Below are 15,673 nucleotides of genomic sequence, written 5' to 3' on the forward strand. Positions count from 1 at the left end.
CTAGTCTATAGTTTAGTCTTTAAAGAAAAGTTTCCTTCTAGATTTCTGGGTTTTCCGGCAAACCCCTACAGGAGCAGATGTTTCTTGGTGATAGGAATGGCCTCCAGGACAATCCCCTATGGATAGGCAGAGAGGAGGTGGGGTGCCGTGGCCCAAGACCCCACCTGGTAAAGGCTGGTGGGACTCAGGATACAGCTGTCTCCACAACAGCCCCCTCAGCCCAGCCCAGGTGCTGCAGTGAGGGCTGCACAAGCAGGTGGGGGTCACTGGCAGATTGGGGCCCATTTCTCCAGAGAATGGGCCCTCATTTTCTTCACCTGGGCTGAGGAAGCCAGAGTCTGGCAAGGGCCCAGGAGGGCGAGGGTCCTGTCCAAGGTGCCCCATTTATATGGCCTCGCCTGCAAATGAGACTCCTGGCACAAGGAAGGAAAAATGGGGGGCAGGCTAGTCAGGGGGCTACCTGGCATGTCCTCAGAGCCCTGGGCCAGGTTTGAGGACACGTTGAGGGACAAACAAGGGCTTTTTGGGTCTGAGCCGCAGGCGCCAGCCTGGAACAGGTACCTCTTTGTGTCCAGGATGTACTCAGAGCATTAGAACTGCAGGGAGAGAGTGTGAGAGCCTTAAATGGCATCAGGTACTCCATTCTCTCACCAGGAGTTAGAAACTTAATAACCACAGTCCAACCTGCTTTACAAGTGGCCACTCACAGCCCAGTAGGTCAGCAGCAATGTGGGGAGCTGGTCAGCTGGCCAGCAGGGGTGCTGTTCAGAGAAATGGGGACAGAGGTGGCACCCAGGTTATCTAGACACCATAGATGGAGTACATGGGCAGGAAAAGAGAATACAGGCATCTCAGGAGACACTCATCCCCCCCCCCACCCACCGCTAGGCCCCCTCTTCCCACTTTAATTCTGTGCAGGTGTCCCTCACCCTTTTCCACAGCTCAAGGGGTAGTATGGCCTAAAGATTAAAGCACCCAGAAAGAAGGCAGCTGGCCTGGATTTGAATCCTGTCTCAGTCCTTGCTACGTTGTGAATTACTCAGCCTCTCTGAGCCTCAGTTTCCCCATCTGTCAGTGGGGGTCATCACAAAACGCATGCCACCGAGCTGGGCCAGGGGTTAAATGAGAAAATGCTGCTGCATGGGACAGCCCGGGCTCTCTGCTTCCACTTGGGGTCACTGTCCAGAGACCTGGGCTCCTTTTAAGGAGCTGATAAAAGCCAGCAGCCCAGTCCCAATGTCAGAACCCGCTGGCACCGGGAAGCTAAAGAAAGCTACCGTGCCACTCACGCTGATCCTCGTACAAGCCAAGACATGCTCTGGCTCCTCCTTGAGGATGTCGCCTCGCCCAGGCACGGGAGCTTCTCAGGTAACTTCAACATTTGGACATGTGTCCCCCAGTCCATGCAGGGAGAGGCTGGTGTGCATATACGGGCAGCGAGGCTGCTGGGAGGGTGTGGGTCCCAGGCCTGGTGGGGCCGAACTATCTTGGGATTGGGCTTAGAATCAGATGTGGGATTTGAAGGCCGTGGGTGTTTCCACCACAGGGTTTCTGTTGTTCTCAAGACTTTCCCCTGTCTGCAGGAGGGAAACCACACAAGCGGCAAGATGGGCCTGTCTACCTGGTTGTTCAAGCAGAACCCCAGATGCCCGCCTTCCCCTCCCCTGGTTCCTCCTGGGAACCAATCTCCTGTGCCTCCACCCTCCCTATGCTCCACGGTCTCAACCTGATCAAGGCTGCTGTCGCTCACCTGGACCACTGTCCACGCCCAACCGTCTCCCGAGCCAGCGTCAGGGCATTTCAACAATGCAACCAGATCTCACCACCGTCCGGCCTCCAACTTGCCAGGGCGCCCAAACGCTCTGAGACCAGAGCTCACGCTCCTGCCCACAGCCTACAGGACCCTCAGCCCTCAACCTGTGCCCAGCTTTTTCTTCCTCAGGGCTTTTGCAGCGGCTGTGCCTTCTACGGGTCTCTGTCCCTAGATCTCCTCCGGGACCATCCTGGCTAAGACTTGGGTTACTGGCTACAGGCCCATTGGACCGCTCAGCCTCTCTATCTCCTTCCCGAGCCTGCTTCCCAGCCTCCGCCCTCCACGAGGGACCCAGGCCCTCGAAGGACACTGCGAATGACCAACCCTCCAGCTAGCAGTGACAGCCACCCTTGCCGCCTTCAGCCCTCTGTGCCCAAGTCACGCTGAACCAGCGGGCCCATTTTCCTCTCTATCCTGCCTGCAGGGAGGAAAACTGAGTCATCTTGATGCAGGAAAACAAACGTGGACTCTGGTGTTGGTCTGACCTGGGTGGGCTCCTTAGCCTCCCTGTACCTGTTTTCTGTGAAATGGAGCTAAGACTCGGTCCCACTCCAGAGGGCTGAGACACTTCAAGGAGACAATCCCTGTAAAGCACCATGGGAATGGCTCAGAATTTCTGGGCTTCGGTCTGTTTTGTCCATTGCCATGTGTACAGGTCTCAACACAATGCTGGTCCCAGCAACGCGTCCATGAGCTGTGCCAGCGTCTGGCGAAACTCAACGTGCCATTTCCTCTGCCCACTTCAATTTCCTCATCCATAAACAGGGTTATGGTATCTACTAGCAGAGTGGCAAACGGAAAGACACATTTAATAGGTAGGAAACGCCCCCAAGAGAGGGTTTGGTATTATGTCCCTTTGCGTTCAAGGGCACTGCTGTGTAACAGAAATAGGCTGCGAGCCGTGTTTGTAAATTTTTCTCACAGCCACATGAAAAAAGTCAAAAGAAATAGGTGAACTTAATGTTTACACAATATTTTCTTTAACCTAATATATCTAAAAAATTATTTTGACAGGTAGTCGACAGAACATAATTTTTTTTTAATGTTCATTTATTTTGAGAGAGAGAGAGAAAGAGCGCGTGAGCAGGGTAGAGGCAGGGAGAGAGAGAGAGAGAGAGAGAGAGAGAGAGAGAGAGAGAGAGAGAACACCAAGCAGAGTCTGACATGGGGCTTGATCTCACGACCGTGAGATCACAACCTGAGCCGAAATTAAGAGTCAGAGGCTTAACCAAGTGAGCCACCCAAGCACCCCAGAACATTATTAATGTGATATTTTACAAGCCTTTTTCATATCATGTCTTCCAAAGCCCAGCATGTAGTCTTAACCTGCAGCACATCTGAGCTAGTTCTAAGCACACTTCATGTGGGCAGTGGTTCCCAAGGAGGACGGTGCAATTTTAGGTGATTCTGTGCCTTCCGGACCACTTGGCTCTAAGCCCGTCAGTTCTTCCATAATAAAGCTCAGGACATCTAGTGGTCCTGCTCAAAGCCTGGTACCTAGGGACACTTAGTAAATTATCATTCCCTTTGCTCTCTGCCACTATCCCACCACACCAACTCAGGCTGCCCAGGCACCTGTCCCAAGGCCAGGCCTTATCTACAGGTTCCTGGCTGTCTGACTTCAAAACAATCCAGGGCTCCCAGCTGTACCCAGCAGAGCATGGCACCTGGGTGTAGAGTGCCAGGGCACATAAACCACAGCCCAATGACCCTTCCAGGCCCCCAGAGCTGCAGCATCCTTGGCCATAGGCCACAAGTCAGAGTCAGGGGCATTTGGCTACTTTCCTAGCCATCCCTCCCTTCAGGCAGGCCTCATTCCTGTCCTGGCCTCTTTCATGACCTGCCACTCTGGGAATAGATCACACCCCCAGAGACAAGAAGTGCCACAGCCCTGCCATAAGCCCCTGCCCCAGCTGTCCCTGCCTGCCTATAACTGCTCTGTCCCCCACTGGTCACAACCCAACTTTCTCTTTCTGTGTGTAGAGATGGGGTGTGGTAGGCACAGGTCACATCTAGTGGGAACTGCCCTCCTTTCTTGGCCAGGACCACCTTGTCTTCCAGCCCGAAGTCAGCCCCCCATGTTCCCCTTGATCACGTCTACTGTCCCTCCCTTTTGGGGTTAATTCTGTCTCAGTGGGTGTGCACAGGAGTAGGGAAGGGTAGGCAGGAGGCATCAGCTTTGGAATGTCTGGAATGCATAGGAGTGCACACCTCTCCCCAGAACCAGCCTCACCCATCCCAGAGCCCAGAGAAATTACCTGGCTGCCTGTTGGCCAGGGTCATCCTCGCCTGGGTCCTGCCTGCCTCTAGGGCCAGCCAGGGTATAAGCAGCTCCCTAGGAACATCCAGACCTGGTGGAAGGCTTATTTCTGGTGCTGGGTGTCCTTCGGTTCCCGTTTTCTTTATTATTTTTTTTTTAATTTTTTTTCAACGTTTATTTATTTTTGGGACAGAGAGAGACAGAGCATGAACGGGGGAGGGGCAGAGAGAGAGGGAGACACAGAATCGGAAACAGGCTCCAGGCTCTGAGCCATCAGCCCAGAGCCCGACGCGGGGCTCGAACCCACGGACCGCGAGATCGTGACCTGGCTGAAGTCGGACGCTTAACCGACTGCGCCACCCAGGCGCCCCTCCCGTTTTCTTTAAATACTGCCTGGCTGATTGGGGCACCTGGGTGGCTCAGTCGGTTAAGCCGCCAACTTCAGTTCAGATCATGATGTCAGTTTGTGGGTTTGAGCCCCACATCAGGTTCTGTGCTGTCAGCCCTGAGCCCGCTTCAGATCCTCTGTCCTCCCCCACCTCCTCTGTGCGTGCACTCTCTCAAAAATAAACAAACATTAAAAAAAAAAAATCCTGCCCATTAAGCTATAAACTTTTGGACAGAAAGAATGTAGTCACCTTTTGGGGGGCCCTTTGTTGCCCTTAATTCCAAGCCTTGCATAGGCTTGGGCTCAATAAATAGGTATTGAATTGAGCAGATGTTTTATTGCATGGCCGCAATTCCTACACCCCCATTTTCCAGATGAAGATGATGGAGGCTTGGAGAGGATGAGAAACCCACCCTACATCACACAGCTGGGAAGCAGCAGTGCCTAGATTTGAACAGACTCCAGAGCCACCTTCTCAGAACAAGGGGGACATCAATACCAAACCACAAAATGACAGGGAGACACTGGGGATCTAGGATGAATCAACAAGGTGTTCACCACTCAGGGAAGGCCTGGTGATTTACATCTCGTTGGCGTCTTCCTTGATACAATGAATCCTGCTGGTTGAGTAACAGTGGTGGCAAATGAGTCTGAGAACTTCTCCCAAGATGCCACCATGAGGGGATCCCAGTCTGTCTCTCTGAGCAGGCCTTTTGGGAGAAAGGAGTTGGCGCAGAAGGAACACCTCCCTGGGCCACACCCTACCCCAGTGCCTGACACACGTTTCCACTCTGATTCTCCTAACAACCCCTCAAGATTGGTACTAAGTGCAATTGCTCCCAGTGTATAGACTGAGCCTAGGGAGGAGGGGCAACTTGCCTGGGGCCATTGGGCTAGTAAGCATCCAGACTGGTGACTACTGTGACCCCAGTCAGTTTTCCAGGGAATCAGTCATTGCTGAATAAACTTTCACCACCCCCTCCCAACTCCTTGTCATCTCTCCACCCCCAAATAGGCCCTTCTCCATTACCAGCCCCTGAGACAGGAATTATTAGCATGCTATCAAACATCTGCTCAATTCAATACTTATTTATTGAACCCCAAACCTATGCAAGGCCTTGAATTAGGCCATCCCACCCCCAAAAAGATATGTAAGCTCAAAGTTTTATAACTTAATAGGCATGATTAGAAAAAACACCCTGATGACTATAATTGCCTGGGCCAGGGTATTTTCATCCACTCTTTCCCATTCAGGTCTTCTATCCTATATTAATTGTGAAAATATAGCTTGATCCAATAAAATGCAGAGAAGGGCCAAAAAGAAACAAAGAGAAAGCATGATAAATAGGAAATACAAACTAACATGGCAGGGATAGGTCCAAACACATCAGTCATTACAATAAACATGAATGAGTTAAACTCTCCTATTAAAATAGAAGACTCTTGGGTGAGAATACAAAAAACAACAACAAAAAACAAAACAAAACAAAAGCAGTTCTGTGCCATTTTACAAAACACACACCTGAAACGGAAAGATGCAGGAAGTTTCAGAGTAAAAGAATACAGCACAACAGACCAGGCAGCTGCTACTGAAAAGGCAAAGGAAAGCAAGGTGTGCATACCTCAAGGACAAGAGGGGTGGAAGTAATCAGTGTAAATGTGTGGTTTGTGCCCCTGGCTACCCAACAGAAGACTGAAGTGCGAGCTCCACCCCAGAGATTCTGACTTCATCAGTCTGCGACACGGCCTGGACATCACTTTTAAAAGCTCCTGCGATGATTCTAATGTGCAGCCAGGGCTGGGAACCAGGAAACAAACCACAGCATTGTGTCGCAGTGTTAAGGGGAGCAGATTGAGGAAGAATCCCCACATCTCTACAGGAAGGAAGTCTTGTAAGAAAGCAGTACACAGGAAACATCCAGTAAATACCAGATTGATTGGTCAATTGACTGATACTCTCCTTACTAGAAACTGCCATGGTAATTAGGCAGTAAAATCCTATACACCCATCTATTAATCCTGGGGAAGTATATCCTAAGCTGAGAAGATTGCTGGTATAGTAACTGTGGTTCCCTTTCTTGGTGACCCAATCTGTTTCCACCCAGTGAAGGCCACCCTACCTCCAGGCCCATGTCAGGCATGTGCTTTCAGGCTCTCATAACCCCACATGTGCAGAAGTTCAAGCTGCCGCAGGTAATACCAAGGCAAGTCTTGAAGATTTTTGCAAGGTTTAAACAGAGCTCCAGGGAATCTCAGTGCACCCAGGTGTCAGGACATCATTCTGGGTTCAAGACCAGTGGTCAAGGAGTACCAGTCTCCATTTATTAAGCACCGACTACATGCCAATCCTCTCCACAGTCTTACACTCCTACAATTCAGACTCCAAACAGACCTTCCACCACCGTTTACTGAATACCTACTATGTGGTTGACACCGTTCTTGGGGGGTATGGAGTGACTGTACAGCATGAAGTGACTGTCTTCATCAAGCCCAGAGAGGGGCGGGAATGTGGCCAGCGGCACAGCTGACAAGCAGCACACCCAGGCCTAAACGGCAGGTCTGCGGCTCCCAAACTCAGGTTCTTTCTACTCTACTCACCATGCCTTCTGTCCCTGCCCATGGGCCTCAGCTTCCCCCTCAGGAACAAGGGGGCATTGGTTGCCCATTTTATACTTGGGAAGAGTCAAGCTGCTTATCTGGGGCAGCCCTCTCAGTTCTTGGCACAAACTCTGAATGCTTCCTCAACTTTCAGTTGGAACCACAATGTCCCTGTGCCCAGGATGGAGGGTGGAAACCATAAAAGTTATGAGTCTGAAATCTGAGCCCAGACTGCTGGGGCAGCAAGGAATTCTGCACAGGACTGTTTCCCTGCAGCCACGCAGCTTTTCAGGGTCAGCAGACAGCAGGTGGGGCTGCTAGCCAGTGAGCAGCCGGGCGCGAAGTCAGACCTGACACACCCCTCGCCCAGCAAAGGGTGGGCCAGGCGGCCAGCTGGCACACTCCAGCACTGCTCCCAGCTCAGAATGCCCGTGTTAGAGCAGCTCAGATCTTCAGACAGCTACTGAAACTCTGAGCCTCACCTGGAAGACAGAGATCTGGGTACTATTACGTCAGAAACACAACACGATCATAATTTAGAGCAGCTCAACCCCAGAGCCTCTTGTATGTTCCCACCTGTGGGGGGAAGGTGGGGGACGGTGGGGGGGGGGGAAGGGTGAGGCATCACGTGCATAAGCCTGAAAGGTCACCAGTGAACAAAGTACCCTCCCCACTTCCTGAGACTTTCCATTTGTGTCTCCCCATCCAGAACCATCCTGCTTGCTCTCCATTCTCGCTCCTCTGGCCTCAGCACCTGTCCCTCCTGAGGTACCTCCTCCTCTTCCCTGAGACCCCTTCTCCCACTATTGACTGGACTCTGAGATGCTCTCACCCCTCACTTTAAAAGACCTGAACAGGGGCGCCTGGGTGGCGCAGTCGGTTGAGCGTCCGACTTCAGCCAGGTCACGATCTCGCGGTCCGTGAGTTCGAGCCCCGCGTCGGGCTCTGGGCTGATGGCTCGGAGCCTGGAGCCTGTTTCCGATTCTGTGTCTCCCTCTCTCTGACCCTCCCCCGTTCATGCTCTGTCTCTCTCTGTCTCAAAAATAAATAAACGTTAATAAAAAAAAAAAAAAAATTAAAAAAAAAAAAAAAAGACCTGAACACTCATGGTCTAGCTCAAACATACAGAGAAGTACAGAAGAGAATCCTACCACCAAGTCTTAGCTGATGTTCCCACACTACCCTATTTGCTCTGGGTTTTGCTTACAAAGAAATATGATATGATCACCTCTTATCCCTTCAGCCCCCTCCTCTGGGGTAGGGTCATTTTAAAGCTGCTGGTTTCCTCCTAAACCTGTTTTAGGCTTTCACTACATATCTGTGTCTGCATCCAGAAACATTACATTGCTTTGCATGAATGTTTTTTAAAATGTACACAAACATACTCTTTGTATCCTTCATTAACTTTGTCCACTGATGACTTTTCACGCTTACGCGAGTGGGAGTGGATGCATACCTCCTCTGCCGCATCCCCACCCCTCTCCCCGGTGCTCTCCTGTTCCACCTACCTCCTGGGGGGTCCTCCAGAAACCCACTGGCTGGGCCAGGGCCCCTCTGCCTTCACTATCTTAGCACCTACCACCGTGCATTGTTGCTGCTGCCTGTTTACGGAGCACACAGAAGGTGTCTGGACAGGGACCACAGTCAGAGCTGTGCTCTATCCAGGCCCTCATTCTGTTCCCCCCCTGACTTTCTTGGTCAGTGAGTGTGTGCATGCACACGCCACTGTGTGCTCTGTGACAGGTTTAAGGAGGGAGAGAATCTTAGCAGTCCCCCATGGCTCACCCTCAATCATGCATTCAGGACATGTGCTGCACCAGCCAGTCTCGGGGAGGGGGACACGAGGAGGGGAAGGAGACAGAGCTTCATTCCCATCTGCCCAAAGGGGCAGGGTCAAATGGCTACTGAGATAAGACCCAGGAGATGGGCAAGACAAAAAGTTAGGGAGGGCTTCCCTAAGGAACGGAGACCAACCAAGAGAGAGGAAGAGAAATGAGCCAAAAGGGGTGGGAAGGGCATTCCAGGCAGGAGGAACAGTGTGGGCAAAGGCCATGTGGCTGGATGCAGTGTGGAAAGGACAGGGTGAAGGGCACACATTTGTGCTATGCAGGGCTGCAGCAACCAGGGCCTGGGAGCAAAGGGAAGCCTGGGGCAAGGGTTAAGCTACAGGGGACAAGATCAGATTTGCGTTTCGCCAAGAGCTCCCTGGCAGCCATGGGGAGAAGGGACTGAGGTGTCAGAGTGGAAGCACAAACTATGAAGAGGCTGCTACTCCAAGTACGCCAGGCAAGAGGGCCTGGGCTTCCAGCTACGCTGGCAGGCCAAGCGGATGAAAGTGCAGGGCTGGCCCAGCAGCCTCCTGCCTGGGGCCCAGGGGACTCCCTTCCCAGGCTCAGGAGGCTAAACGCAGGACCACCAAAAGCAGAGAGAACAAAGACCAGAGGCCACTTCCTTCTTCCCCCTCCAGAGACAGGCTGGGGCAGGCAGGCTGGGAGACTGGCAGGTAGCCTTGCCTGGAGTAAAAGGAGCTGGGAATCCCAGGTCCTTGCTTTGAAATGCAGCTTCTTCTCCCGGGGGCCTTCTGGGTGCCCCTCACCCCTCCTTAGGGTGTTGCCTAAATAGTATGAATTGAGCTAAGCCTCTCCCCCAAAACTTCCTGTCCCTAGATGGTTGCCCCTGACAATGCTTGAAACGCCACAGCAGCCATTCTAAAGGTTCAGTGCTGTTCTGTTCTGAATCTAATTTATCAGGTCTCCTTCCCTCTGCCAAGAAAAAGGACTGGGCAAGTGAGGGCAAAGCCAGAGAGAGGAGAGGTGTGACAGGGTTGCTGGGGCGGAGTCAGGGAATACAAAAGCCAGTGACTCCACCATCTGGCCTGGGGCAGTCCCTGGAGACAGCTGCCACCAGACCCAGGTGTGGGTGGGAAGACCTAGTTTCCCTTCCCAGGGGCTCCTGGGCCCCCCAGCATCAGCCACCTGTGAACTATGAGCCCAAGATGAACGCCTTTACTCTTGGCCTCAGTGTCATCCTTTGTGAAAGGAGCCACAAACACCAGCCTGGCTGTCACGGTGTCAGAATGAGAAGCTATAATACCCATGGCCGTGCGGGGCACACAGTAGGTGCTTGAGAAATGACTGGGCAGATCACTCCAGTACAAGTCTCCCATATGGTTGGAGGTGGGCTTTGCTGACAGAACCCTCTCTAAATGGCTCCGGGCTTTCCAGCTGTCGCTGATCAAGGTGTGCATGTGTGTCTCCAGGCGTCTGCTTGAAGTGGGGGCCACGTGAATGTTAAGGGGACTGGATGACAGTCAGCTGAGCGCCTGCCCCACCCAGGGAGAGGAGACCAGTTAGTTGCATGGGCTCAACACTGTCCTTACCCTTAAAAGTGTGTATTGTATTATTGAGTGCTCACTGTGAGTCAGGTCTGGGGCAGGGCACCCAGGAACTTCACCAGCTGGGGGTTGCTATCATCAATCCCATTTCACAGATGAAGAAACTAAGACTGAGAGATGTTAAGTGACCTGCCCAAGGTCACACAGACACAAGGGGCAAAACTAAGGTTTGAAGTCACATCTGGCTGACAATAGACTCTGTGCTCTTAACCACAAAGAGACTCAGGGCACCGTAGCCAGTTTCCAGGAGGGCATGCACCCCTTTCACCAGCCTTTAAAGCCTGGGGCCCTGCCTCCCACACAGGGACCTCCCCTTTAAAACCAGATGCAGCCCCGGTGAGGTTGAGAAGCAAGGCCAGGCTGCTGGGTGCTTACTGGGACACAGGTCTGGGTGGAGGAGCAAAATTAGTCCCATTTTACAGATGAAGAAGGTGAGGCTCAGTGAAGGTAAATTTCTCTGCCAAAATCAAACGGAGGCAGAATTCAGTTTAACTCCAGAGCTGAATCTTAACTATTCCACTCCTCCCCATGACAGGTCAGACCCCTCCCCAGGAAGTCCTGCCAGATCTCCCAGGTCTCCACCCTAATGCTGACAGCTCTTCAGACCCATCAGGGGCATCAGAGGCTACAGACCTCGTACATCCAGCTTTCTGTCCCACCACGAAGACATGGTCCGGTAAGGCACACTTGTAATTAAGCTTAACTCCATCAGTTACAGGAAGAATGTCAACGTCTCCTCCACGGCCCCACCCCACCCCACCCCACCCCCGCCAGGAATGGCAGACCTAGAGTTGTGAAGTGCACAGCCTGTCCATCAGCATCCAGTTCAATCCCAAGCACACGGTAGGTGCCTTATCTGCACTTGCTCAATAGTTAAAATCACCACAGCTATGGTACACTGAGGCCTCCTACACCTTTCAACTCTTTCCCTGTGTCATTTCACTTAATCTTCACGCTAATGATATCATCAGGCACGACCTATGCTTATGCCCATTCGACAGGTGAGCAAACACTGACTCCGAGGCCAAGCAGCTCACCCCAGATTGCATAACCAGGAAGGGGCAGCTGGTAGGGGCTGCACTCTCAACCAGGGTTCAGGACAGTGGGAGCAGGTCCCCTCCCTTCCCTACTGGGCTGGATACCCAGCCTCAGCGACCTGCACCATCAGGTCTGACCCTGTCATTAGCTCAGGTGTGAACATCAGCTCCCACACCTGTTATTAGGAACCAGGGTGACAGGAGCAGCGGGGTTCCCCCATCCTGGCCCTCCCCAGTTTCAGACGCTAAAAGGCTGACAAACAGGGAGGGGCGGGTTTTCTCCAGGAGGGCTCTTCTGTGACTGCCTGGGTGTGAAGGTCACAACTCCTGGCTTCTTGGTCCTGGGTCCCCTCAGCTGGCAGCGTTGATGCTGAGCCCCTGTCTGGGTACTTCCTACGTGCCAAGGGCATTCTGTCTGTTGTCACATTTGCTCCCCCTAGGGCCCCATGCAACAGACACTTAGTTGCACCATCCCTGCTTTGCAGATGAGGAAACTGAGGCTCAGAGAGGTTCCCTGATTTGCCACGGCAGCTGTAGCTGAGCTGGGATCACAAGGGAGGCACTCTGCTCTCAGGGCGAGAGCTGCCACACACTTTTCCATGCTGAATTTTTCTGGCAGCCCCACCTTCCCTCCTCAAAGGAAGCCCCCCAAAAACTCGGGGTGAAAGAGTAACTTGAGGGTCAGTGCCCCATGACCAGAGACCACATCTGAGAGCTACAAGGAGAGTGCCAGGCACCAGGTAACACTCAAAGATTCTTGCTGAGACAACGGGGCAAGAGGCTGTCTCCCAGCCCACAACTCAGTCCATGAACTTGTCCCCATGAATGGGAAGGGGCAGAGGGGATGCACTGGTCTGGTGAGACCATGTACGGAAGCACCTGGCCCCTACTGCAGACTGTGTCTCTTCCAGGCCATGGAACCCAAAGGCAGAGTCTCTCCATCCCATCCTGGGGAGAGAATCAGGAGGGCTTCCTGGAGAAAGAAACCTCAAAGCTGACATCTGGGATCAATGGCTGTCAGCCAAGGGCAGAGGGTGGCTGCTTTGGGCCAGAAGCATGCGGGGAGGGGGACAGGGTGGGGGATAGAGAGGTAGGACTGAATCCTTGCCACCCCAGGCCCTCAGAGTCCACGCAGCTCTAAAGGATGGGAATTCCTTCCTTCCTATCCTCGGTTGGGAAAGCCAAGCCCTTCCCAGCGTGTATGAATTCATCCTAACCTTGTGAGGTCCAACCTTCTATTAGGGGCACCAGACAGAGGGCTGGAGGCATCGGGGTCCGGAGAGATGGAAGAGGCAGAGGGCAGGGTGAGGCCTGGCCCGTCTCCTGGTGTGTGGGTGTGTGCATGTGTGAAGGATTGGAGGGGCCCAAGTCTTGGTGGGGGGAGAACAGAACAGTCCTCCGTGGCTGGCACAGAGTATGCGATTGTGCAATGCCCCAGAGAACAGCTCGGGGACTGGACAGGACCTCGGCGAGGTTTGAGAGCCAGCTGGACCTAGACACAGAGAAACAGCATGCAGGGCCCTGCCCAATCTCTGGGGTTGTGAAAGTCTGGGGAGGCTGGGGAGTGGGGGACTTTGGAAGGGGAGAAAATAAATGCCTCTGAGCTTGAAGCAGAACATAGGAGAGATGGGGACCCTGAGATCACAGGGCGGTGCAGTTTCTGAAAAGGCTGGAACTCAAAACAACGGACTGCCCACACTCCCCCGCCAGTGCCCAGGCTTGCCTGCACCTGTCTTAAGGGTCTGCCTGGGCTGGACCACAGGGGTACTGTGACAGCCCTGACCAGAGTCTTCTCACCTTTAGCTGGTCCTGGAAGGAGGTGAGGATACCTTGGGGGTGGACAGTCCCAGGCAGGGGGGCTGTGCAGTTTGGAGTCTCCCACCTGAATGAAGCCCTTTGTCAGGAGAAGCTTGGTGAAGTGTACCTTCCTAGCCAGGAGCCCCCACCTCATATTTGCTAGAGAAGGGAAGAGGCAGGGGTCAAAGTCCCGCCCCTTCTCTCAATCTCAGCATCTCCAAGAGGCTTCCCTAAACCGGTTATTAAGTGAATACATCAGGCTTATCAAAACGGACGTGGGCTGCAGGCTCAACGCAAACACATCAAGACAGGTCATTCCCTTCCCAGGCCGCCCTGGGAACCAGCGGCTCAGAGACGCCGCCAGTTTCTGGGCTGGGGGGGTGGGGGTGGGGCACACCCCTGAGAAGTCATGCATCGCGAAGGAGGCCCAGACGCCGCCCAGCCACCGCGCAGACCCCAGCATGGCTGCCAGAGAGGGGGGAGGAAAAAGGGGTGCCTCAGCCTGTGCCCCCCATCCACTGACCCCACACACACCGGTTTTTCGTGCTGAATCTCGGGAGGGCCGGGTGGCAGACACCGGCAACTGCTGCGGGAGGTAGCACACAGACCACCACCCCACCCCCCACTGTCCCGCCACCCCCAAGCCAGAAGCACCTGCCCGTTCTCCAAGAAGCGCTAGTGACGCCCGCCAGCCCCCGTCCAACTCAGTTTCCCTTCCCCCGTGAGCCCCTAGACGAAGCTTCCTGAGTCCCTGTGGCACCCCTACCTTGGGTGTAGGGTCCTCGGACACACCATTACCCACCCCCGCGGTGCTTCCCCGTCGCAGGAGAACCCCCAGCGCAAGGGCGACCCTGGGACACGGAGGTCCTCTGTACTTCAGCTCAGTTCCCCGCCCTCTAGGTGCCCAACTGAGTGCTCCTCGGGGCTCCTGCAACTCTCCGGGGCCAAGTATCGCGTCTCTCTTCGGTCGCCCCCAACCCATCGCCATCCCCACCCTGGCAGTGCTTCCCAGCTCAAGGCGGGGGGGGGGGGGGGGTCCCTCGGGAGCCGCGTTCCCGCACGTCGCGCACTCCCCGCTCAGCTTCCCCGCCCCCTCGGCCGTGCTTTCTGGGCCCCCGGCAGCTGTCCAGGCCCGGCCGTTCCCCCCCGCGCTCCGAGAAGTGCTTCCCCGCCCAGGGCTCCCCACGGCGCGCGGGTTTCCCGAGGGCGTCCCGGGAGCGCCATGAGGCGCCTCCTCACCTCCGGGTCTGCACGGTGGGGCTGTATTTGCCTTTGTTTCTCTTCCTGAAGAGCGAGTTCATGGTGGCGCTCGGGGTGCGCGGGCGGGGGCGGCGGGTCGCGGCGCCGGGCTGGCAGTGGGCGGCGGGCGGGCCCGGCGCGCACCGAGGGGCAGGAAGCGGACACAGGTGAGCTAGCGGCGGCGCGGGAGCCCCTAGTGCGGCGCGGCGCGGGCGACCGGTCACTACTCACGGGGGGCGGGGCGCCCGCTGGCCTCCGGCTGTCCCAGCCGCTCCCCGAGAAGGTGGCGCTTACCTTCCCGGAGGAGGGGCCACCGGGCGGGCGGGGCTTCCAGCCCCCTCGGGCGCGCGCCCTAGGCCTGGTGCGAGCGAGTGGGGTGCCAGGCCAGGGCTGGGGGTGGGACACGCGGTCCTATCCGGACACCGCCCACCCACCCCGGCCCCCGCACGCTTGTGGCTGGCAGGTGGGCAGGGGCGCTCGGCCAGCTTTCCCGGGCACACCCAGCCCCACCCTCACACCCCCTCCCCGGGGGCCCCGGCGCGCCCCCTGGCTGAGGGCCTTCACCTGGCTCCCGGCTGCCCCTGGCGCGCAACGCTCGCCTCTCCTTGGCTCACACCCAGGTGTCCCCCGCCCAGACAGGTGTGGCAAAGACCTGACGGGTCTCTGTGCCTTGGATAGCTCGTGAATGACACTCAGGTGGTAATAGTGTCGATGACGACTGAGAAAAGCACGCACCTGTCGCGCATCAAATCCCCCAAGACTTCCGCCACAAACGTCCAGCTGACACCTGGCAAGGCTGCTGACCGCTCCCAGCCTCAGTTTCCTTATTTGCCAAACAGTGATAACAACTGCCCCCAGCCCAAAAAAAGGTTAGTAGGAGAGTCCTGTTGAGATTTCACACCGAGTACGTAACACGGTGCCTGGCCCAAATGTGCAGGAAGTGTGGCCGTCATTATCAAGCCGAATCCTTTGAAACTTGAATAACTCCAGGCCCTGGCATGATGGAACCACTTCGTGGCTGGTCATAAAAGCAGCTGGGTTCTGGTTCAAAATAGCCATGTTACACAATTCTGCCAGCATGTACCCAGGTTAAATTGTGTGCCACCGTGTGCCTGGGTTAGACAGTGGGCGTCTGTGCACCCAGGTT

At 54.9% G+C, this 15,673-nt stretch overlaps 1 protein-coding gene across 1 annotated transcript in view; it reads right to left on the reverse strand.

Annotated features, from left to right (window-relative positions):
- PPL (periplakin) overlaps positions 1-14,620 on the reverse strand; it is a 46,299-nt gene extending 31,679 nt beyond the window's left edge. The window contains 1 exon segment of the mRNA XM_030300730.2: positions 14,527-14,620. Coding sequence (XP_030156590.1) covers positions 14,527-14,588 — 62 coding nt within the window. The 5' untranslated portion in view covers positions 14,589-14,620.
- Positions 14,621-15,673: the final 1,053 nt, after the last annotated feature.

Source organism: Lynx canadensis, chromosome E3 (assembly GCF_007474595.2).
Source record: "Lynx canadensis isolate LIC74 chromosome E3, mLynCan4.pri.v2, whole genome shotgun sequence".
NCBI classification, from domain to species: domain Eukaryota; kingdom Metazoa; phylum Chordata; class Mammalia; order Carnivora; family Felidae; genus Lynx; species Lynx canadensis.